This window comes from Carlito syrichta, unplaced genomic scaffold, assembly GCF_000164805.1.
Source record: "Carlito syrichta isolate Samal-C Ts95f unplaced genomic scaffold, Tarsius_syrichta-2.0.1 Scaffold316714, whole genome shotgun sequence".
Taxonomy (NCBI): Eukaryota; Metazoa; Chordata; class Mammalia; order Primates; family Tarsiidae; genus Carlito; species Carlito syrichta.
Window position 1 is genome coordinate 25,648 of NW_007260810.1, and position 22,521 is coordinate 48,168.

The 22,521-nt window shown below is 48.1% G+C and overlaps 1 protein-coding gene across 1 annotated transcript in view; it reads right to left on the bottom strand.

Moving 5' to 3' along the window:
• Positions 1-22,521, bottom strand: part of XDH (xanthine dehydrogenase) — a 70,736-nt gene that overhangs the window by 16,204 nt on the left and 32,011 nt on the right. The window contains exons 13-24 of the mRNA XM_008074639.1: positions 22,122-22,231; positions 18,878-19,062; positions 15,688-15,862; positions 15,502-15,585; positions 13,616-13,785; positions 11,370-11,493; positions 9,419-9,538; positions 8,796-8,892; positions 7,799-7,923; positions 6,945-7,078; positions 6,469-6,556; positions 5,246-5,332 (exon numbers count right to left, since the gene is read on the bottom strand). Coding sequence (XP_008072830.1) covers positions 5,246-5,332; positions 6,469-6,556; positions 6,945-7,078; positions 7,799-7,923; positions 8,796-8,892; positions 9,419-9,538; positions 11,370-11,493; positions 13,616-13,785; positions 15,502-15,585; positions 15,688-15,862; positions 18,878-19,062; positions 22,122-22,231 — 1,499 coding nt within the window. The remainder of the gene's footprint in view (positions 1-5,245; positions 5,333-6,468; positions 6,557-6,944; positions 7,079-7,798; positions 7,924-8,795; positions 8,893-9,418; positions 9,539-11,369; positions 11,494-13,615; positions 13,786-15,501; positions 15,586-15,687; positions 15,863-18,877; positions 19,063-22,121; positions 22,232-22,521) is intronic.

The window sequence follows — 22,521 nt, forward strand, 5'->3', positions numbered from 1 at the left end:
TCACGATAACTTCCTCTCCTTTATTTTTCCCCCATTTTCTTTCTTTCTGAAACTTCTATTTTTGAACCTCTTGGTCTGGTCCTCCATTTTTCTTGTATTTTCTCTTCTATTTTTCCACATTCCTTTTCCCTTTTGGAGAGATTTCTCAAGTTTCTTTCAACCTCTCTGCCTTCTTAGTTTTAATTCACAAAAGTTCATTTTTATTCTTGAACTGCTCCATTTTAATAACATTCTGTTCTTTCTTTAAGGTACAATACCTCATCTCTCAGAAGATAAGTGGCAGCTTTCTTTTTGGTTGTTTGTTTCATTTTGGTTTTAGTTTATTTCCCCATGTACAGTCTGTCTTTCCCACACATTGCTTTCTGCGTCTTTGAAAATTTCAGTCTTAGTCATCCTAGATTCTTTTTCTGTGCCTCCATTAATTCCATTTGTGCTTTCCCTTAGCACTGTGTCAACTTGTATTTCTGTATCCTTCTCCTTGTATGGTCTGTTTCCTCTTTCATATTGTGAACTTCTTGAGGGCAAAAACAACATCATATTCTTATTTTATGTTGCCACCTCAGAGACTTAATAAATATCTGCTGTATTAAATTTTAAAAATCCTGTTAGATCTCTAGGGACAAGTACTGTATGGTTTTCAAGCTGATTTTTCTCATGCCAGAAAAGCATGTCTTAGATGTAGTGAGAGCTAGAATATTTCCTAGAATATTTCTTATTCCACTAGAGATATATTCTCTTTTGAACAGTTTTAACATGAGACCTGAAGTGTGACATTTCCTAACTGAGCCAATTAGACATCCCCTAGCAGGGGATGATGCGACAATGGGGACCTTCTGCTTCCTTGGAATGCTTAAGTTTATTTTGTATATATATTATACATATGCAACTGGTATGCTTCTAAAATTAAAATTTAAGCAGCTCTAAAAAGTAGTACTACCAAGATAAATTTGTCAATTCTCACAGAGAATTAATTTCCCCCTAGACCTTCCAGAGAGAGAATGGTCCTGCCAACACCTTGATTTCAGACTTCTGGCCCCTAGAACTGTGAGAAAATGAATTTTTATTATATTAAGCCACCCAATTTGTAGTCATTTGTTGTATCAGTCACAGGAAAGTAATACACAACCCAACAACCACAAAATACACATTCTGTTTAAGTGCCCGTAGTAACTTATATTAACACAGATCTCATCCTGGGCCATAACACAAACCTCAACAAACTTAAAAGGATTGAATTCATATGGAATGTTTTCTTCAACTGAAATGGAATAAAACCAGAAATCAATAGAAAGTCTCAGGATAGAAACAGAATAGAAAAATCTCTATACTTGAAAGCGAAACAGCACATTTTAAATAATCCAGGGATCAAAGAGTATCAGGGAAACAAAAAACACAAGAAAGAAAATGAAATACAACATGCCCAAACCTGTGAGACCCAACTAAAGTAGTGTTGAGAGAAAACTTTCTAACATGAAATTGAATACATTAAAATAAAGAAAAACAATCGCACATTAAAAATGTACACTTCCACCTCAAGAATCTAGAAAAAGAGTAACAAAATAAAATAAAAGCAAACAGAATGAAGGAAATCATGAGGACAAGAACAGAAATCAGTGAGACTCAAAACAAAAACAATGGGGGAAAAATTCAGTGAAACAAAACCTGGTTTTTAAAAAGATCAATAAAGTTGACAAACCTCCGGCAAAACAAAGAAAAACAGAGAGACTACAATGACCAATATCAGGACTGAAACAGAGGATATCACTACAGACCCTGAAGACATCAAAGAAACAATAAGGACTACTATGAACAACTCTACACACATACTTTTTTTTTTATAACTTAGACAAAATTCTGTTGAACTTATGGAGATAGAGTTGAATGACATTTGCCAGAGGCTGGGAAGGGTAGCAGGGAACAAGAGATAAGTGGGAATGGAGAATGTGTACAAAAATACAGTTAGATAGAATGTATAAGACCTGGTATACAGTAGCACAGTGTGGTGACTACAGTTAACAGTGATTTACTGGATAGTCAAAAATAATTAAAAGAGTGGAACTGGAACATTCCTAACACAAAGAAATGATCAATGCTTGAGGTGATGAATGCCTCAATTACCCTGATTTTTTTATTACACACTGTACACTTGTATCAAAATATCACATGTACTCTATAAATATATACAAGTAGTATATAAATAAATAATTAGATATATTATATAATATATTATATATACTATATATATAAAAATACATAATTAGAAATAGATTTTTTTTTTAAAAATCATTGTCTCAAGATTCAAAACTACCACTTCAATATGAAATAGATAATTTAGGTAGTCCTATAACTATTAAGGAAATTTAATAGGTAGTTTTAAAGCTCCCAGAAAAGAAGTCTTCAGGTCCAAATAAGTTCACTGAAAATTCTACCAAACACTTAAAGAAGAATTAGCATCAAGGCTACACAATCACTTCTAAAATTAGAAGAGAAATTCTAACTTACTTCATGAAGCTGGTGTTAGGCTGACACCCCCAGAATCAGACTAAGACAATACAATAAAAGAAAACTACAGAACAATAGTCTTCATGAAATAGGTGAAAAATCCTTAAGAAAATATGAGTAAATAGAATGCATTAATACATTAATTATGCCATGACTGGGTTGGATTTATTCCAGGGGTAGCAGTTGACTCAGTGTTCAAAATATCAAAAATGACGCGCAAAGATTTGTAGCAGTTTTGTAGTAGCCAAAAACTTGGAAACAACCCAAATATTCTTCACTGGGAGAATGGTTAAACAAGCTATGGTCTGTCGATACCGTGGGATATTATAGAACAATAAAAAGAAAAAAATAATTGACTTATATGACTTGGATGGATCTCCAGAGCATTAAGCTGAGTGAAAAAACTCAATCTCAAAAGGTTATTAATTATTTGATTCCATTTATAGGACGTTCTCAGAATGACAAAATTAATAGAAATGGCAAACAGACTGGTGGTTGCCAGGGGCTGAGGAAGAAATGAGGGTGGCGGGGGAGTGAGGGGAGTGGGTGTGACTGTGACACAGTGATACAAAGGATCTTGGTGTTGTTGGAAGTGCTCTGCATTCTGATGGTGTCCTGGTAGCAATATCATATTATCATATTAAAAAATGTAATCTTCAGAAGAAAATGGGTTAAAAAGTCCAATTAGAAAAAGGACAACAGATATGAACAGACATTTCACTGACGAGCATAGACAGCACGTGTGTGGGATTCTCTGTATTATTTCTCACAATTGTATGCTAATCTGCAACTATCTCAAAATAAAAAATTTAATTCAACAAAGTACAGTATGATCTTGGCTGGTAAATTACAGATAAGGAAGTGGTGCTGCTTGGTACTAAAATGACCCAAAGAATAACATAGGATCCGGGTTCTCTGAATCCCACTTCAACTGGAAAGACACAACTTACCACTAAGGTCAATCATGTATTCATCGTTCCAATCAACGAGTGGTTTTCAAAGTGTCCATTGTGTGCAGACATCATGGGAAACGTTGGGGTTGTGAAGCATAAGAGATACCTGCTGCTATTAAAGAGTCTACAACCCAGGAGGAGAGACCAAAAATTTGACTTATAACCATGGTTTGAGGTGATAAGTGCTGTAAGTAGAGAAAGGTATAAGGAACTAAGATAATGTTTGCTCTAAATAATAAAGAATAGTCCACTAGATGGAGTTGGAAGAGAAGTGTGCTTTAGGGACAAAGAATGTCATGTACAAAGTCATGGGAGGGCAAATCATGTATTTGATAAAGGACTTATGCCCAAAATACATAGAGAAGTAACACAATGTAATACAAAGAAGACAAATAACTCAATTTTAAAATGGGCAAAATATTTGAATAAATATTTCACCAAAGAAACCAGATGAACAGCCAGTTAGCACCCACAAAAATAGACAGCATTATTAGTCCTTAGAGAAACACAATTTAAAACCACAATGAGGGGCAACCCCCTTGGGTCCCCTCCCACTGTGGGAGCTTTTCTGTCCTCTCAATAAATCCTGCTTTCAAAAAAAAAAAACACAATGAGATATCACTTTACACCCACTAGAATGTCAGAAATCAAAAGAAAGACAGCACCATGTGAATAAATATCTTGTGGAGAAAATGGAACGCCACACATTGTTGTTTGGAATGGAAAATGGTGCAGTCACTTTAGAAAATAATTAGATCATTTCTTATACTGTTGAGCTCACCCCAGATTCAGAAATTCTACTCCGGGGAATTTACTCAAGAGAAGTAAAAATCTATTTCTACACAAGATCAGTACAAGAATGATCAGACCAATATTACGCAGAAAAACTAAAGACTAGAAACAACCCGTGTCCATTAGGCAAAAATGGGAAATGAAATATGGAATATCCACACAATGGAATAGTATTCATCAATGAAAAGGACGAAGATGCTAATACATGCCATCACATAGATGAACCACCAAAACGTAATCCCAAGAGAAAGAACCACACACAAAAGACAGCATGGTTCTACTCACACAACTGGGCTGCAAAAGGGAAATCTATAAAGACAGAAAGTAGAACAATGGTTCCCTGGACCTGGAAATGGAAGCAGGACTGACTGCAAATGGGAACAGCAGATCAAAAGCTAGATTGGGATCTTGCTTGCACAACTCTTGAAATTCACTAATGACCATTAAATTAGACACTTCCAGTAAATCACTTTATGGCATGCAAACTGCAGTTCAATAAAACTGGTATTTTTTAAAGCAATTCAACTTGTTGTTTAGAATTAAAACATCACAGTAATGTGTAACAAAGACACAGATAGTGTTTGCCTTTCCAGTACCACACCAGCCATTGTTAACAACTGTTGACCACTGCCAACAGCTTGGCATATGTTCTTTCAGACTTTTTCCATGCATATCATCGGCATGTGTATGTATATTGCTATTGCATATCAACACACGTGCACACACACGCACAATGCCACCATACACACTACACATAAAGCTCTGTAACTAACTCTGCTAGCTTGGCAAAACATCTCAAACAAGAAGGATGGGTTTCCAATCAAAGAAGTCATGCGATTGTCTCTGTGCTTTACAGAGTAGTAAAGGATGAAAACCTGGAGGAGGGAACCCCTTAGGAGGCTAGAGTGGCAAGATCAGGCAGAAATAGGCACCAGCTCTGGGGCACACCCCAGACCTCCTAGTCTCCCCAGGGGTAGGTGGGTGCAGGTCCTACTTACACCCTGAGAGAGGTCCTGGGTGTTGCCTGCGTTGCTGAAGTGTTCCACCTCCAGGGCTACCACCTTCCCCGTCTTCATGAAGCCCACCTGAAAAAAGGAAGTGACTCTCAGTAGGCCCCTCCTCTGCCGGTCACTGACCCCCTCTCACTCAGGCTGCCTGGAGGAAACAGAATGATCGAGCCATCACACCATGGAAAAAAGGTGACAGGGTCATGTGCAGGTGAAGGAAGAGGAACAGACATCTCCCTGGTGGTGTGCGCTGTCTCCTTGGCCCTGATACACTCATCCCCACGCTCCTCCTTCTGGTTCCCTACTCCCTAGTTCCAGTACTAAGAGAGTGAGCCAGGAGGCCAGAGAGAGAGAGAGTTGGTCATAACAGGGCAGAGAGGGAGGCCCGGGAAGAGGAACCAGAAAAGGTGCTGGTGCAGCTCCACACAGGTCAGCAGATGCAACAGTCACACTCAGCACGGGCATGAATGTGCTTGGCCGTCTTTGACTTCATGCCCCCACCCCAAATACCCTTTACTGGCCATTTTGCAAGCACGGAAGCTGGGGTCTCTTCAGGCCCACAAAGATTTGGGATTAATACAATCCCTTTTTGGGAGTTAGATCATGAGGTAAAATTAGAATAGATCAAAGGGAAGATTCAAGGCCAATTTGATGAGAGAGACAGCTCCCAGGCTTCCAGGGCTGGACTGGACCCAGGAAGGCTGCACCAGTGTGTGTGGGGAAGGGGTGCATTGGTCACCCACAGCATCCCAAAAAAGCGACTGTCCCAGAGAAAGGCATGGGCAGTGCCCAACCATGGTCTCACCCTAACAACCTGCACCCACCCAGACCCCTGGGAAGTGTTATTTCTCACTGAGGGTTACTAAGCCATCATTCTGAGTTTGACGTCAGGCCTGTGGACATGTTCACACTTGGGCTACCCAGTGCAAGGGGCTTACTCTGGGTCTGCTGACAAGTCACGTCTCTGAATGGCCAAGGACCAGCTTTGGACCATAGCAAATTCCCAGAAGCTGTGAGTGCCACCCTCGGCATGGCCTGCCAGCAACCTGGTTTCACCCTTCTAAGTGGCTGGTGGCCTCTTTCAATTTCCCTCCTCGCTACTTCTTAAAACTTCTACAGATCATCAGGAGAAAAGCAGGAGTGCAGGCCAGCACGCCCGGACCTTCCGCCCAGGTCTCCTCCCAAATGCGCTGCACAGCCCCAGCAACTAGAACCTTGTATCGGGCCAGGAAGGGATGTCTGCCGCCCGTTATCAGCATGTCCTCGTTACGATCCAGCATGCAGCGTACAGGGCGTCCAGTCCTGGGGGCATCAAGAGGGTTAGAACCCTGCAAGCCTTCCACAACAGCCCGCCCAGGGAGCCCCAGGGGTGACACCCACAGAAAGCTGCCTCTTCCGCCTGCACACCCACAGATCCAGTGGGAATGTAAGGATGTGAGACACGTGACATCCTTGGAGAGCTCATGGCGGGGTAGGGGAGATCAGATGTGGGCACAGGTGCCACGACACAAAGAAACAGGTGATGTCACCCTGGCCCTGTGCCCAAGTATTCTAAAAACAGAGGGCTGTGAGGACTCAAAGCCGGGGGAAACGAATTACAAGAGGGAGAAACCCAGAAAGCCTTCCTGGTGGAGGCTGCCTTCTCATTCTTCTGGGGAGCCAGCTGAGAGAAGCAGGCCTTGAAACTCACTTATATGCAGCCAGGGCCACCGCCGTGGACACCACGGTGCTCCGGGATTCCTTCCCTCCAAAGCCTCCTCCCATTCTCTTCACTCGGACCAAAATCCGGTTGGCTGAGACCCCCAACATTTTTGCAACAAAGCTCTGTGGACGAAAGGTAAAACACTCGCACTGAGCGTGCCCTCTGGACTTATTTCAGGTCTGCCCCAGAGCCTGCCCAATAAGCACGGGCCTAATTACTGTTGCGAGCTAGGAAGTTCCTTAGTACAAAATCCCCACATAGCCTTGTAGGTGGCGGTGCTGTAGTCCAGCACTCATCAGTTGCTGTAGGCTGAATCCCTCCCGTGTTTTAACCAGGGCCAGCAGCTAGCTGGTCATCGCACCCTTTTGGGAACTCATCCCATGTGGCCAGAACTGCTGGTCATGAGGGTAGAGCCAGCTGCCAAAAATACTGACCACCCCTGTCGCATCACAGCCATGGGGAAATGGGGAATATTTGAGCTACTGTAGACAACTGAGTGGGCCCTGAGACTGTCGGCCCTATCCTTTTACAGATGAGGAGACAGGCAGGATATCACTTCCCGGATATCATTGGAATGATAGCAGCCAACACTCACCAGGCTCTGAGCTAAGTATTAAGGCTTATCTTATTAGTACAACAATCCACCCAGGACCCATTTTATAGATGAGGAGAGTGAGTGTCACCCACTGTGGGTGACCATCTGGCACCAGGACCACGACTTTCAAATCCCCGTCTAGACCAGCCCAGGTATCCCTCTCCCCACATCCCACCCTGCCCTCCTGGTCTGCCAGGTGCTCTCCCTGCCCTCTCCAGCCTCTTGAGCTGACCCACAGGACGTCTACCTGGGTCTTCGTGGTGTTCTGTGTAGACACAAAGAGCTCCATCTCCCCTGCCTCCCCTTTCGGGACAGCAATGGTGCAGTTAGTCTCCAGGTAGAAGTGCTCCTGACCACCAATGTACAACTCCCCTGAGAAAGCAGCAAGATCCTCAAGTGAGCTTGATGCTGAGAGGGGCCAGCTTGCTTAGCGAGAGTGCACGCAGCCTGGGCAGGAACCAACCGGTCCCAGGAAACCTCAGGGTTCCCCACCAGGGTGGAAAAGGATCCCACAGTCTTGGCCATCTGGGAACCAAGTGCCCGCCCCCACAACAAAGACCCAGAGCGACGCTGAAATGCATCAGGCGCAAAGTTCTCTTCTCACTGCAGCTAGTGGAAATCAAGGATTTCTAAAACTGTCATTGTAAAATGTTGGTGAAAGTAGAGAAGGAATTAACAGATATGATTACAAAGATGAAAGCAAGAGCATTTTCCAGAGGTGAAGCTGCCAGATCTACGGGAGAGCTGGCTTCGCAGGGGCTTAACAAAGCCCAACAGCCAATGAAGAAATCATTTTCCAAAGGGCCCCAGTTCCCAAAGAGGCCCATCGGCAGCTTGTCCTGGGTGAACTGACTTCTCAGGGCGGGTTGAGGGGGATGGAAGGGCAGAGGGAAGAGGTAGGAGGGAGGGCAGGGACCGCTTTCAGGTAAGAGTGTGTAGTTAGAGGCCTGGCCAGCCCAAGCAGGCCAGGCATCTGTGGCCATTATTCTCCCAAGACAGTTTTTCAAATCAGAAGACACTAGAATCTTCTAATTCATCTAGATCCAGCCTAGGACAGGAGAGTGGCGATTAAGATGACTGAACAGTTTCCCAATCAACTGTCTATTCTTTTATTATAAACATCAGAGGGAACCTTCTGTTAGAAAATGTTTTGAATGTCTGAAAGGGCCTCCTGGTTTCCAGGTGCAACCTATAGCTCTTGGTTTTAATTCACACATCCCTGCAGCCACATGGTGCAGCTATACCTGAAACCACATTGTCTGCTTCGGAAAACCCCTTCTTGAGGTCTCCTTTCTCGATCTTCAGCTCAAATCCATAAAAAGAGTTGTTCTTTATAGCATCCTGAAAATCAAAAAGAAGCTTCAGCAACTGAACTCTTAGAGGGAAGATGGCGGTTTCTGACTGGGAGAAGATGCTCTCTGAATCGGTACCTCTCTCTTCCCATGCACTACTCTCTCTAAGCGTCCTGTAGAGACCTAAAGGAAGCTCTGTTGCAGCCCAGAGAGTCAAATTCCTCCATTCCCCCAGCTGTAGACGGACAACCCTGGATCCTGAGGAAAAGCAGAGAATCCCACAACCAATTGGAGCTGAAACTTGGGGAAGAAGGAACCTGACTTGACTGATAGCAGACTGAGTTTAAGATCTTAAAGAGGAAGGTTTCATTGGATCAGAAATCCCAGCTTCGGAAGGGATTTTAAGAGTCTTGTGTTCTACCCACTGAGCTAGCCAGGTGGACCTTGGAAGGGATTTAATAGCCCATCTAGTCAAATCCCTATCTGCTGCCCAAATCTCCTCTATACATCCTAATAAATGTGCCTTCAGGGACAGGGCGCTCTCTCCGCTACACAGGCAACCCATCCTTAGTTACCTCGATCGTGATGATGGCGGGAAGGTCCTCGTAGGTGACTTTCACCCCTAGAGCAGCTCTCTGTGCGTGTTCTGGGGTGTCTGCAAGCACAGCACCAATGATGTGCCCAACACAAGTCACCTGGAGCAGAGACAGGTGGTTCAAGGGCGTAACTAAGCTTCTCGTGAAACAGATGGTTTTTGGATTCTTTTCTTTTCTTTTTTTTTTTTAGTTGGAGTCTCACTCTGTCGCCCAGACTGGAGTGCAGTGGCCGCTCCCGGTCACCGCAGCCTCGACCTGCTGGGCTCCGGCGATCCTTCCGCCTCAGCCTTCCAAGTAGCTGGAATTACAGGCATGCACTACCACACCCGGCTGATTTTTTGATTTATTGTAGAGATGAGGTCTCCTGCCCAGGCGGGTCTCGAACCCGCGGGCTCAGGCAATCCACTCACCTCAGCCTCCCAAAGGCGCGGGATTACAGGCTGAGCCACCGAGTCCGGCTGTTTTTGGATTCTTAAATAGCAAAAGAAGTCCCTGCCCTCACAATCACAGCACATTCTAGGAATATCCCAGGGTTTTCTGTCCTACTCATTGAGGCTCTGTGCCTCTTCCAAGTGCTCAGAGCTGGCATAGGTCTTAAAGACCACTAGGGTCAGCATAGCAAACAGATTTCATCTCAAGGCCAACCTGATTACTTAGCACTGGCCACCTACGGAGAAGCTGCACTGGGTGGGATGTGGCGATGGATGGTTGATGTCTGCCATGAGCAGAGGGGGAGCCATGGCACCAGGCAGCGTGTTGGGCAATTTGGATCTACTCTAATCCTCGTGGTCTACAGATGAAGAGATGGAGACCCGGAGGGCAGGATCGCGATTAGTTAGTGACTAGACCGTGATGAAACCCCAGGCTCTGATGTTCCCAGATGTAGGCCAAAAGCCTCTCAAAGTCTGCAATCATGCCTTGTGCTTCGTCTGGATGCCCAAGAGCCGTAGCTGGTTCTTAGACTTGATGGCCCTAAACAAGACTCTTTTTTTCTTTTTCTTTTTCTCATTGGATCTAATAATGATTGATGTTTTCTTTTAATGACTCGGCTCCGTCAAAGCTTACTGGATCACCTGTAGGGATAATTTTCATTCGCCATCCCCCCAAAAAATTAGCAACAAAAAATTGTCCAAGGCATCACTTTGGAATACAAGGTTCCTGACAATAGGAAGCAATACCCTACAGGCATGTGTAGAGGCCCCATGAAGTTGTGGCTTAGCTAGTTAATGCCCACAGAGCTCCCAGAGACTCTGGAAGTCTGGGAAGCAGTCTGTTCCCCTCCCAAATGCTCTCCCTGGGGAGTCTTCGTGTCTCACAGTTACAGGTCTCTGTCATGTCTTTTACTTTTACATCGACAATCAGGTGAATTGACCCTTCAGAAACATCCACTCGTGTCTAATGTGCAACATTTGATCCCTATTAAGATTATAAAATGACTGTCTATGAGCTATCCGGTGAGCACCGTATAAGGAGTTTTGTAGCAGCTGTCTTGAATGTTTGAAAACATTTTGTGGCCATTGCAGAATTCCACACATTGAAATTGGTAGATAAATGTCCATATAAGTTTATATAAGTGAGTTATTAATGCACATAGTGTTGCCATTGTGATTTCTGGTTAGTTTATTTAGTTAGTATACTCCCTTTTTTTTTTTTTTTAATAATGGAGCTTGTACCTTAAGAACCCAAGTGTTAACTCAAATGCAATCACCAGCCTTGTTTTACTGCTACTTTGGCCTGGAGCCATCCTACTGTGTACAAACAGCAACCATCAATTAAATAAACAAGTAATATACTCTATTCTCTTGTGATGAGTCATGAATACAGACCAGTTGGATGATGGCCTCAAAGCACGCACATTTATAATATTTCAAGATTAATGTGGAGCTACAGGCTCCATTTACTTCATATTAAAAAAAAATCCAAGACCCACCTCATCCTTGGCAAAGACAGTTTCATCATTACAAAGCCCCGTGACGTTGCTCCCAGGAATGTCCCCGGCTGAGAGGAAACAAGCAAACCCCGGCACCTCCTTAGCTCCTGAGGTGTCGATGGACCTGCAAGAGGGAGCCATGTGAGGGACTGGGCCAACAGACAGAAGTGGGGGACCCGGCACCTGGCTGGAGCACTCAGTCCTCATTGTAATGGGTTTTCCGCCTTCACCCTGGTTCCTCCCTCCTTGGCCTCCTTTCTGTTGGATCCTAATTCAATTCCACTCTATGCTACAAATGCTGATGGAAGGCTGCCATGCCAAATGCCGCCAGGGGTAGGATGCATGAGACAGGCCATGCCCTGTGGCCCCATGCTCTGCCTGCCTGCCCCCCAGATGCATGGGAGTCAAGTTATGGTGGGCAGCACTGATTCTGAAGAGCTCTGGTGAAAACCCACAGCACCAGCGAACACCCAACCAGAACAGCATACGCGGGTTCTTGCCATGCCCTGACCCCATGGCCCTGACAGCCTCCCAAGCCAGATTTCTCTTCTCACATCAGTGGTGCCTTCCCAGGCATGGGCATCCCAGACATAAGGAGACAATGCGAGTGTCCCAGGAAGGATGCCGGGGCACTTCTCAGGGAGTCTCAGCCATATCTCCATTACTCTGGCCCATGCCCTGACAGGGAAAGAGGTGGGAACTGCCCTGAAGCTCCCAGACAGTTCATCCTCACACAAAGCCCTGAATGTACTTATCCCTATCCCCCTTTTACATCTGGGGATGTCTCAAGCTCAGGGAAGTGGGGTCATTTGTCCAAGTCACTCAGCCACAAAGTGGCGTGACTGAGTCAGAACTGAGGTTCATTTAGGAGGGTGCCCACATCAGGGAAACCCTGCCTGCCATGCCCCCTTCCAAGCAAGTCCTGATTGCTGCAGTCATGACAATGGCTGCCCCTACCATTCCCCATCTGGTCACACACTGCTTGGATGGAGGCGGTTTGAGTGTAGACAATACGGGTCACAGTGCTGTCACCACGGGCTCAAGACAAGGACAAAGGCTGAACGATGTGCCCATTACCAGCAATCACAGGGACATACACTTTTTTTTTTTCAGTGACCTGGAACAGTGTATTTGTTAGATTTCATCTGTGTTCGATTTCATCTGTGGCTGGTTTGTCATTCTCTGGGCTGGGAGTAACAGAGAGAAAAGGCTGAGAGCAAGGAGACCTGATTCTTGGTCCATGCAGTAGGAGGGACCCGAGGGACCATTTGTCCTGGTTGCTCCACTCAGCAGGCCATGTGTGTCATGTCCACCAGGAAATGATGAAGTCATACTCTGGCTTGAACGTCCAGTGGCTGCACAGCCCAGCTACTCAGACTGCCTGCACACAAACACTAGCTCTGGGGAGAGTGACTTACCCTGTTTGTGCCTCAGTTTCCTCATTTGGGACAGGGAGATAATAATAACAGGACCTGCCTTTAAGGTTGGTGCAAGGAATACATAAACAAATGTGTATATAATGATTTCAACCAAGCGTTGGCAAATATCAAGCACCATGAGTGCTAGGTGGTATTATTATTATAGAGATGGTTGGGGTTTTTTTGCTATTTGAGCTCTCAAAATTCAACAAGCAGGTATGTGCTTGTTCAAGCATGTATAAGAAGTATTCTCTGCCAGGTGCCTTGTAGACAATATTGCAAATTCCCATAAAAACACCTGACCACAGGTGGGGAAACTGAGGGTTTGGGTAGATGGGCCAAGGTCACAGTTGCTAAGCACCAGAGCAGAGATTCAATGCCAGGTCTACCAGACTCCAAGGCCACGCTCTTCCTTCCGGTGCTAACTCAAGTTCTCCTGAGATTTTGCCTTCCATTCGAGCCCAGTATCCCAAATGCAAGTCATCCCTGGTCCTGCCAAAGCCCTCCAGCAGCTCCTAGGTGCTTTTCAGATCATGTGTCAGTTCTCTGTTTAGCTTTCTTGATGTGGTCCCTCTAATCTCTCCAGGGTCAGCTTGTCACCCTACCAGGAGAAGATTCACTCCAGGTACTGTCCAGCCCCATCCCTCCTTCTCCTCTCCAGACTGTGGTTTTGAGGTGACTTCCTGCCTTCTTCTCTAGACTGGGAAGGCCTGCAGGAGCCTCCTTAGCTCTGTATCTCCACTGCCTGGCAGGGGCAAGGAACCCCGTGGGTACTCCCAGCAGCCTCCTTCTGGAGCACCCCCGCCTCTTCCTGGCGGCAATACTCACTTGATCTTGGCATGTGCCCGGGTACTGGTGACCAGTCGCAGAGAGAGCTCATTCTCATAGCGAGGGATGTCATCACAGTACACGGCCTCTCCGGAGGCCTGCATGTTGGCAGCCAGGTGAGGCAGGGGCCGGCCGACTGTGTCCTCCTCAGGTTGACCCTTGGGCACCTCCTGGAACAACAGGGTCATCAGTTAAGCTGAGCTGCCGAGGGCACTGCACCTTGACAGGCCCAGGGGAAACGGGAGAGCTTCAGGCCAGGTGGCAGAGCACACCTGAGATAAGACGGGAGGACGTGGAAGGGCCTGGAGCAAAGAAACCGGGAATGGCGTAAGTAACCGAGCAGGATCTGGTCTCGTTCTATAAAAGAATACAAGCCAGGTGCAGTAGCTCACGCCTGTAATCCCAGGACTTTGGGAGGCCGAGACGGGAGGATTGTTTGAACCTGGGAGTACGAGATCAGCCTGGGCAACATGATGAGACTTCATCTCTACAATAAATCAAAAAGTTAGCCAGGTGTGGTGGTCCACACTTGTGGTTCCAGCTACTTGGAAGGCTGAAGCAGGAGGATCACCTGAGTCCAGCAGGTCAAGGCTATGGGGGCCGTGATGGTGCCTTTGCCCTCCAGCCTGGGTGACAGAGTGAGATTGTGACTCAAAAAATAAAAAAAATAAAGAAATAAAGGAACAACAAAAAGAGGACCCTAAATGCCTATCACCAGACAGAGAAAATAAATGATGCTACATGTCATTTGGAAGAGTATGTAACCATTAATACATTCTGTTGGAGAATTTCAATCGGAAGGAAAGATCGTTCATGTTTAGTATAAAAACGGGACATAAAACATTGTGTGTATGTGTGTACAAAGATCCAAATTCTGTAGGAAAAGATCATATGTATTATAAATATGGTATATATATATGTGTCCATATAGGCATAGGGAAAAAATGGAAAGAAGTAAACAAAAATATAAGGATGATTTTTCTCTTGGAGGTGCAATTTTGGGTGATTTTCGTTGTTGTTTTTATATTTTTCTATAACTTTTCAAAATGTTTAAAAATGTATTAATTTTATAATAACATTCTGTTTGTATTTGTTATTGAAAGTAGAAATAATAATGGTTAATATTTGTTGAATGTTTTCCATATATCAGGAACTGTCTAAGCAATTTACTTTTATGGACACATTTAATCCTCAAAACCACCCATGTCTGCAGGTGGGTATAAAATTAACTTGTCCGGGAGGCACAGAGAGGGTAAGTGACTTGTTCAAGGTTACGCAGCTATCAAATGACAAGAGTTTGGGTTCAAAGTCAGGCATCAGGCCCCAGAGTTCGTGCTTTGGATCAACAAACTCTAGTACAGAGGTCAGCAAATTGTGGCCTGCAGGCCAAATCAGGCCCACTGCCTGGTTTTTTTTACATAAAATTTTATTGGAACACAGCACCCTAATTCATTTATGTATTGCCTGTGCCTACTTTTGTGCTATGATGACAGACTGAGAAGTTGTAATAGAGATTGTCTGGCCCACAAAATCTAAAACGTTTGCAGGAAGAGTTTGCTGACACTTTATCTAGCACTTCATAAAAAGTTGCTGTTGAGAGAAGATTTTTTTTTAACTAAGTGTGCTCAACTCCTGGCTTTGCACAATAGAAGAGCCAGATGATTAACAGAATAAAACAGAGTATTTTCCTTAAAGAATGGGTGCAAACAAGGGGGAAATAGCGACATTGACATCAGTGTGGCCCCCGTTTCCTTCACTGGGTGTCTAAACGGCGAAAGGAGTTCTGTGCACCTATACACAGTTCAGGGTGGCCACCCGCCAACGATCAGCCTGGCCACCCAATGTGGCCCACCCAGGCCACGATCTCAGCCGTGCGCCACACTCACTTGGAAGAGCTGCACATTGGCCGGAGGGTCCTTCTGGAAGAGCTGCGTCGCGCTGGCGAAGGTGGGGTCCGGCAGGCCACACTTCTGTGAGGGCAAGATGACGAAGGGGCCTGGTCACCACCCAGACCGGCATCCCGCAAGCCCCCAGACAAGCAGCAGAGACCGCGCCAACCAGACCGCACTCACGGCCTCCGGGTTCTCTTTGCCCAGCTTCTGCAGCACCGTCAGGTAGAACTTGAAGAAGAAACTGAGGGTGAGGGTACGCCGGAAGTCCACCATGCCGCCGGGGGCATCGGGGGGCAGGTGCAGCTCCTCGGCCAGGCCTGCGCACACGTCCTGCAGCAGCTCCTCCGTCCAGAGCCTGCAGGAGCAGGGAGTGGGACGGTGCTCCCCGCAGGCCTCCCTCCGGCCCTCCCGTCCAGCCCTCTGGTCCAGTCCTCCCTCCTCCCACCCTCCCTTCCTCCAGCTTTCCTTCCCTCCAGCCCTCCCATCCAGCCCTCCTTCCAGCTCTCCCCACCAGCCCCTCCTCCAGCCCTCCTCCCCTCCAGTCCTCCTGTTCGGGCCTCCCTCTCTCCAACTCTCCCTCCTGCCAGGCCTCTGGTCCAAGCTTCCCTGCCAGCCCTCCCTCCAGCTCTCGTTCCAGCCCTCCCATTGAGACCTCCAGCCTGGCCCTGCCTTCCAGTCCTCCCTTCCAGCCCTCCAGCCCAGCCCTCCCCTCCAGCCCTCCAGCCCGGCCCTCCCTCCAGTCAGCCATCCCTCCCTCCCTCCAGCCCTCCTGTCAAGCCCTCCCTCCAGGCCTCCCTGGCTCCAGCCTTCCCTCCAGCCCTCATCCCAGCCCTCCCATTCAGGCCTCCTGACCAACCCTCCCTCCAGCCCTCCTGTTCGGGCCTCCCTCCCTCCCACTGTCCCCCCTAGCAGACCCTCCGGCCCAGCTTCCTTTCCAGTCCTCCCCTTCAGCCCTCCAATTCAACCCTCCCTCCAGCCCTCTGCAGCCCTGTGAGGAGTCGTGTGCCCAGGCCTCAGATGCCTATAGACCTTGGTTCAAAACTTGGCTCAGTCCTTAGAGTGAGGTGACGCTAGGCCAGGGACTCAACCTCCTTGAGCCTCAATTTCCTCATCTTTAACCAAGACACAATGCTGGAAGGCCACCAAAGTAACAACATTCAGTCTCTTGAGTCCTTACTAGGTACCGATGTCTTCTACGAATCAGCACTTTCCATTTATGTTAAATTTAGGGAGAATCCTTATAGTCCTCACCAGGAGAAAACTGAGCCTGGAGGACATTCGGTAACTGGACTTCTATTGCCCACATGGTCAACGTCAGAGCCAGACACTCTGAGGCCAGGGAGCCAGACTCCAGGTGAGGCCGTATTGACCCTACACGGTTCCTGGAAGGGCTGCACAGGACAAGGCGGTGAAAGGCTGGGTCCAACACTGCTGTACAGTCACCACCGCTAGAGTCATGGCAGCAGCCATGGCAGCAACAGCAGCAGGAGTGTCACGGCGGCAGCATCCACACTACTAGGGATGACACTGGCAGCAGCAGCAGAAGTAGCGGCCACAGACGCAATACAAAGAGCAGTCCGAGAAGGAGTAAGAGTCTGGAAGAAGCAGTAGTCCCTGAGGCCACAGCACCAGCACCAGGAGTAGATGTAGTAGTTGCAGCAGCAGCACCAGCACTACTGGGGTAATGGCAGGAACAACAACAGCAGTCACTGCAGCAATAACAGCAGCAACAGTAGCAATGACAGCACTATTACTGTTGGGGTAACAGCAAGAGCAACAATAGCAGTAATCATAGTAATAGCAGCACTATTACTGCTAGGGTAAAAGCAGGGGCAACAACAGTAGTGATTGTAGCAACAGCAGCACTTGTACTACTAGGGTAACAGCAGGAACAACAATAGCAGTAATTGCAGCAGTAACAGCAGCAACAGTAGCAATGGCAGCACTATTACTGCTGGGGTAACAGCAGGAGCAACAATAGCAGTAATCATAGTAACAGCAGCACTATTACTGCTAGGGTAACAGCAGGAGCAACACCAGTAGTGATTGTAACAACAGCAGTACTATCACTACCTGGGTAACAGCAGGAGCAACAATAGTAGTGATTGTAGCAACAACAGCACTATTGCTGATAGGGTAACAGAAGGAGCAACACTAGCAGTAATTGCAGTAGTAACCACAGCAACAGCAGCACTATTACTACTAGGGTAACAGCAGTCGCAACAGCAGCAGTAATTGTAGCAACAGCAGCACTATTGCCAACTGGGTAACAGCAGTACCAACACTAGTAGCAATTGCAACAGCAGTGACAGCAGCTCTGTCACTACTAGGGTAACAGCAGCTGCAATGACAACAGTGATTGCAGCAATAACAACAGCGATCCCTGCAGCAGTCCCCCCAGGAGCAGCGGCAGCCCTGGTAGCCCCAGCACTGGTAGCAGGGGCAGTAGCTCTGCACATCGCAGCACCCACAGCAGTGGCATCTGCTGAGAGATCGGGAAAACACCAGCTGCTGTGGTAGAAACTGTCGTGGTGATGCTATGGGCAAAAGGGACAGAAGAGGCAGCAGTGGCAGGAGTGATGGCAATCACCATCACGGTAATGGCCATCATACCAACCCCGGAAGTGGCAGGGGCCAGGAAGAGCAGCCATAGAGGTAGGAGCAGCGACCACGGCAAGAACAACAGCAGGCGTCACAGGACAGCAGACGCCGCAGTCAGAACATGAACGGCAGCTACAGGCACCATAGCCCCAGCCATGAAAATAGCAACAGCCTCAACGGCGATAGTGGTGCAGCAGTGGCAACAAGAGTGGCAGCAACCCTGGAAATGGCATCTGTACTAGTTGTCGTAGCAACCATGGCAAGAGTCACAGCCGGAGTAATGGTGCCCAGGAGCAGTGGCAGCAGCAACAGAAGGAACATGGGTTGCAGCTGCAGTAATAGTAACCACAGCGACAATGTTAGCGGAGTCACAATGGCAACCCTGGTGCAGCACGGCAATACTAGCAGAAGCAACCCTGGGAATGCATGCATGCTGGTAGTCATAGCAACCGCAGCAAGAGTCACAGCCAGACTCATGGTGCCCAGAAACAGCGGCAGCAGCAACAGTAGTAACATGAATTGCAGCTGGAGTAACAGTAGCCCCAGCAACAATAACAGCAGCAGTCACAATGGCAACAGTAGCAAGGCTAACTCTGGTAATAGTACTAGTACTAGTGGTTGTAGGAGCGTGTGGCCAGGGGAGCGGGAGAAGCAGGAACACCAGTAGCCGTGACAGCCGTCCCTGGGCTTCCTGAGGTCGCCTTCGCAGCCGTGGCCATAGGACAGAGCAGCCACGGCTGCCGCTGTCTGGTCCGGCTGTGTCTCTCACCTGGACAGCTGCCTCCGTGTGGTCCTGAGCGCAGAGATGGTCCTGTTGGCCATCCCACCGTAGCACAGGGACAACTCCTCGACCTCCATGGTTCCCGGCTTGAACAGCACCCTCATGCCGCTGGTCACCTTGGCAATGTCATCTTCTCTCCGGGAGGCCTGCTTGAAGGCCAAGAAGTACTCGCCCTGGGGAAGAACAGATGTGCCCGTTGTCCACCTTGCTTGGTGAGGACTGGGAGTGGCAACCTGAAATGGGGTTGTGGGGGGCGAGCAGGAGACAACACCCCCCTTATCACATGGGAGTGGCCCAGAAGTCTAAGATCAAATATGCCCGACAGCCACATCTTTAGGAAAATTCCAGACAACACGCCTGGAAGCTGGACAAGGGTCTGGCTTTCTCTCTGCTGTAGAGTCAGGGGTCACATAGAGCTGGGTGGAAAGGCTCCTCAGAGCCCCTTGCCTCCCCCTCCCTGGTGCCCAGTGTCAATGCCCACCCGGCTTCTCCGCAGACTATGCTGACCCCGCTGTGGGCCTGCCCGTCCCTCAAGCAGAGACAGTGAGGGCTGCTTGAAGCCCTCCTTGGGCTCTAGCCTCCACAGTGCTCTCCCTAACTTGGCCCTCCCAACTGTCCACTGGCTGCTCTAGAAATGTTGCTTGCTGAAACAAAGTATCACATCAAATTGCTGCCTTTGTGCTTTAAACATACTTCTCCCACTGAGTCCCCCGCCAGGGTCTGGCTTTGGGAATGGAAGGAGGGTGTGAGCTTCCTTGCAGGTGAGAACCACTTGCCTTTAAGCCCTTTCCGTGTCAGGTTCCTCTTGTGGTCTGACCCACCGGGCACTGCCAATGCTGACCAACGCCAGAGGGAGGAGGCTCCAGGAAAGGAGGCCGATTGGCGAAAGCCCAGGAGGCCGCAGCTGAGGCCCCCAAACGGCCACAGGCCTTCCATGAAGAAGCCACAAAGACGTCCCCTGGATGCTGAAGCTCGCTCAGGCTCCTGGATGTCAGAGCCGGCCCCGGGCACTGAGCCCAAAGTTTGGCCTTTGTTCTGGAACAGAGGTCCTGGGTGCTTGCCCCAGGACTCTGCCAGTTCACGGCGACATTTTCACTGGGATGCCGTGAACCATCATTGTCAGGAGAACTCCCTAATTCTGGGTATTGAAATCTCCTTTCTTTCATGAAAGGATGCTTTTTGTTAATGGCCATACCTGGCAAAATAAAAACCAAGAGTGCTATGCTTGTCTCTTCCTCCTTTCTTTAAATTTTTTTTTTTACTAACTGAAATTAAAGACTCTGAGAATCACTGCTCATACATGGTCTATAAGGATAAGCCAGAAAACCATCAAGAAACCACCTCAGGGATATCATTGCTCTAATTTAATTAGCATTCTCATTAAGGAGGTCAAAATTAGCCAGGGCAAGACATGTTGCTAAAGCATGGGTCGAGGGACACCCTTCACATTCCTTGACAGCGACTCCCAGGCTGCTCACAGACCCCTCTTCTGGAGGGCCCGTAGTGCACTGTGTCTTGAGCTGAAAGCTGCTGAGGAGGAGGAGACCCACACCAGGTCAAGACAGCTCTGGCCCCCAGGAATGCAATAAGGCAGGCCAAGGTCCAGCCCTGCCCCAGCAGGCCAGGAGAGCAGCTCACAAAACAGGATCTGTCAGCACCCACCCAGGGCAAGGCCAGTGAACAAACACCTATTCCAGCCCGGGGCCAGCATACAAGGGTCTGACCCACAGGCAACTCCCTTGCTCAGCACGCAGACCCCACACACCCCACTAAGGGAGAGCACGTCTCCTCTGACATGGGGCAGGAATCCTCCATGGTTGAACATGTTTCTGGGATTGTGTTACCAGCTACCAGTGAGTCATCACTGGCTTCCGGACATCTGCCGGGAACCTCATGAATGATTTATTTTCAGTCTGCACAATAACCTGCACAATAGGTAACATGGTGTCCATTTGACAGATGAGGAAATCGGGGTTCAGAAAGGTGAGGTGACTGGCTCAGGACCACGCATCAGGCTGTCCATGCCCTACACACCCTTGCCCTGCGATTTCCCACTGTCCAGAGAGGAATGTGGTTCATTCATTAGAGCAGGGGTCCCCAGTCCCCAGGTCACGGACCACTACCAGTTCTTGGCCTATTAGGAACTGGTCCACACAGCAGGGGGCGAATGGCAATTGAGTGAGCAAATTTTCATCTGTATTTACTGCCACTTCCCATCACGCACATTATGGCCTGAGCTCCATCCTCTGTCAGACCAGCGATGGCATTAGATTCTCACAGGAGCACGAGCCCTATTGTGAACTGCACATGCGAGGGATCAGAGTTGCCTGCTCCTTATGAGAACTTAATACCTGATGATCTGAGGTGGAGCTGAGGCCGTGATGCCAGCACTGGGGAGCGGCTGCAAATACCGATGAACATGAGTAGTGAGGTTTTTGGGGTTTTTTTGAGTTGGAGTCTCACTCTGTCGCCCAGACTGGAGTGCAGTGGCATGCTCCCGGCCACCACACTCGCCCTGCTGGGCTTCGGTGATCCTTCTGCCTCAGCCTTCCAAGTAGCAGGAACTACAGGCATGCGCTACCACGCCTGGCTAGTTTTTGATTTATTGTAGAGACGAGGTCTTGCCAAGTTGCCCGGGCAGATCTCAAAACCCACAGGCTCAGGCAATCCACATGCCTCGGCCTCCCAAAGTGCTGGGATTACAGGCTGAGCCACCGAACCCAGCCAAGCAGCGAGGTTTGACAATACAGAGACAATCATAAATACACTGCTAGCAGACTCATAGCAAAACCCTCTCAGTGAGTGGCCAGTGAGTTGATGGACTTCAATTGGACAGCCACATTATGGGCAGACTTTAAGTCAGAATCCAACACTTATTTTAGTCTGCACATGGCCCGCCCACACCTCTTTTTTTAATGACGAGTTGCATAATTATTTCATTATATATTACAATGCAATACTAGAAATAAAGTACACAATAAATGCGATGTGCTTGAATCATTCCCAAGCTATCCCCTCCCCGCATCCATGGAAAAATCTCCTTTCACAAAACTGATCCCTGATACCAGGGAGGTTGGGGACCACGGCCTTAAGGCACAGCTCAGAGAGGAGAGCATTCATGCTGAAGCTGACAGCTGCTCCAGCTGGTCCCCAGGCAGACCCCCGCGTCCTCACTGGGAGCCTGGCCGGAGGATGCCTTGGGCACTGCCCGGGCCCAGCACCCGCAACTCACCGCTCTGCTGTAGGGGATCTCAATGGAGAGCAGTATCTCCTCCGGGCTCAGCAGGGTTTTTCTGTAGCCAGGGAAGAAGGTGTGGTCCATCCGGACAGTTCTCTTGGTGCCTGAGAGAAGGCAGGACAAAGAGGGGGTGATGAGGGGTAGGGGTCAGGGGCCCAACAGGGAGCAGCCCTTCATCCTTCCCTGAGGCCCATGGTCAGAGGGAACCCTGGCTCCCCTGGGGCCCAGTCCTCTGCCTGAACTCCTCAAGCAGTGTGTGCTGGTGATTGTTGAACTGCCCGCTCTTGGTGTACAGTGGGGGTGATTTGTATCATTTGCTAGCTGCTGTGTTGTAATAGTCCCACTGGAGCCGATTTCAAGCTACCCAAATGACATCCTTGAATGTGAATCTGGC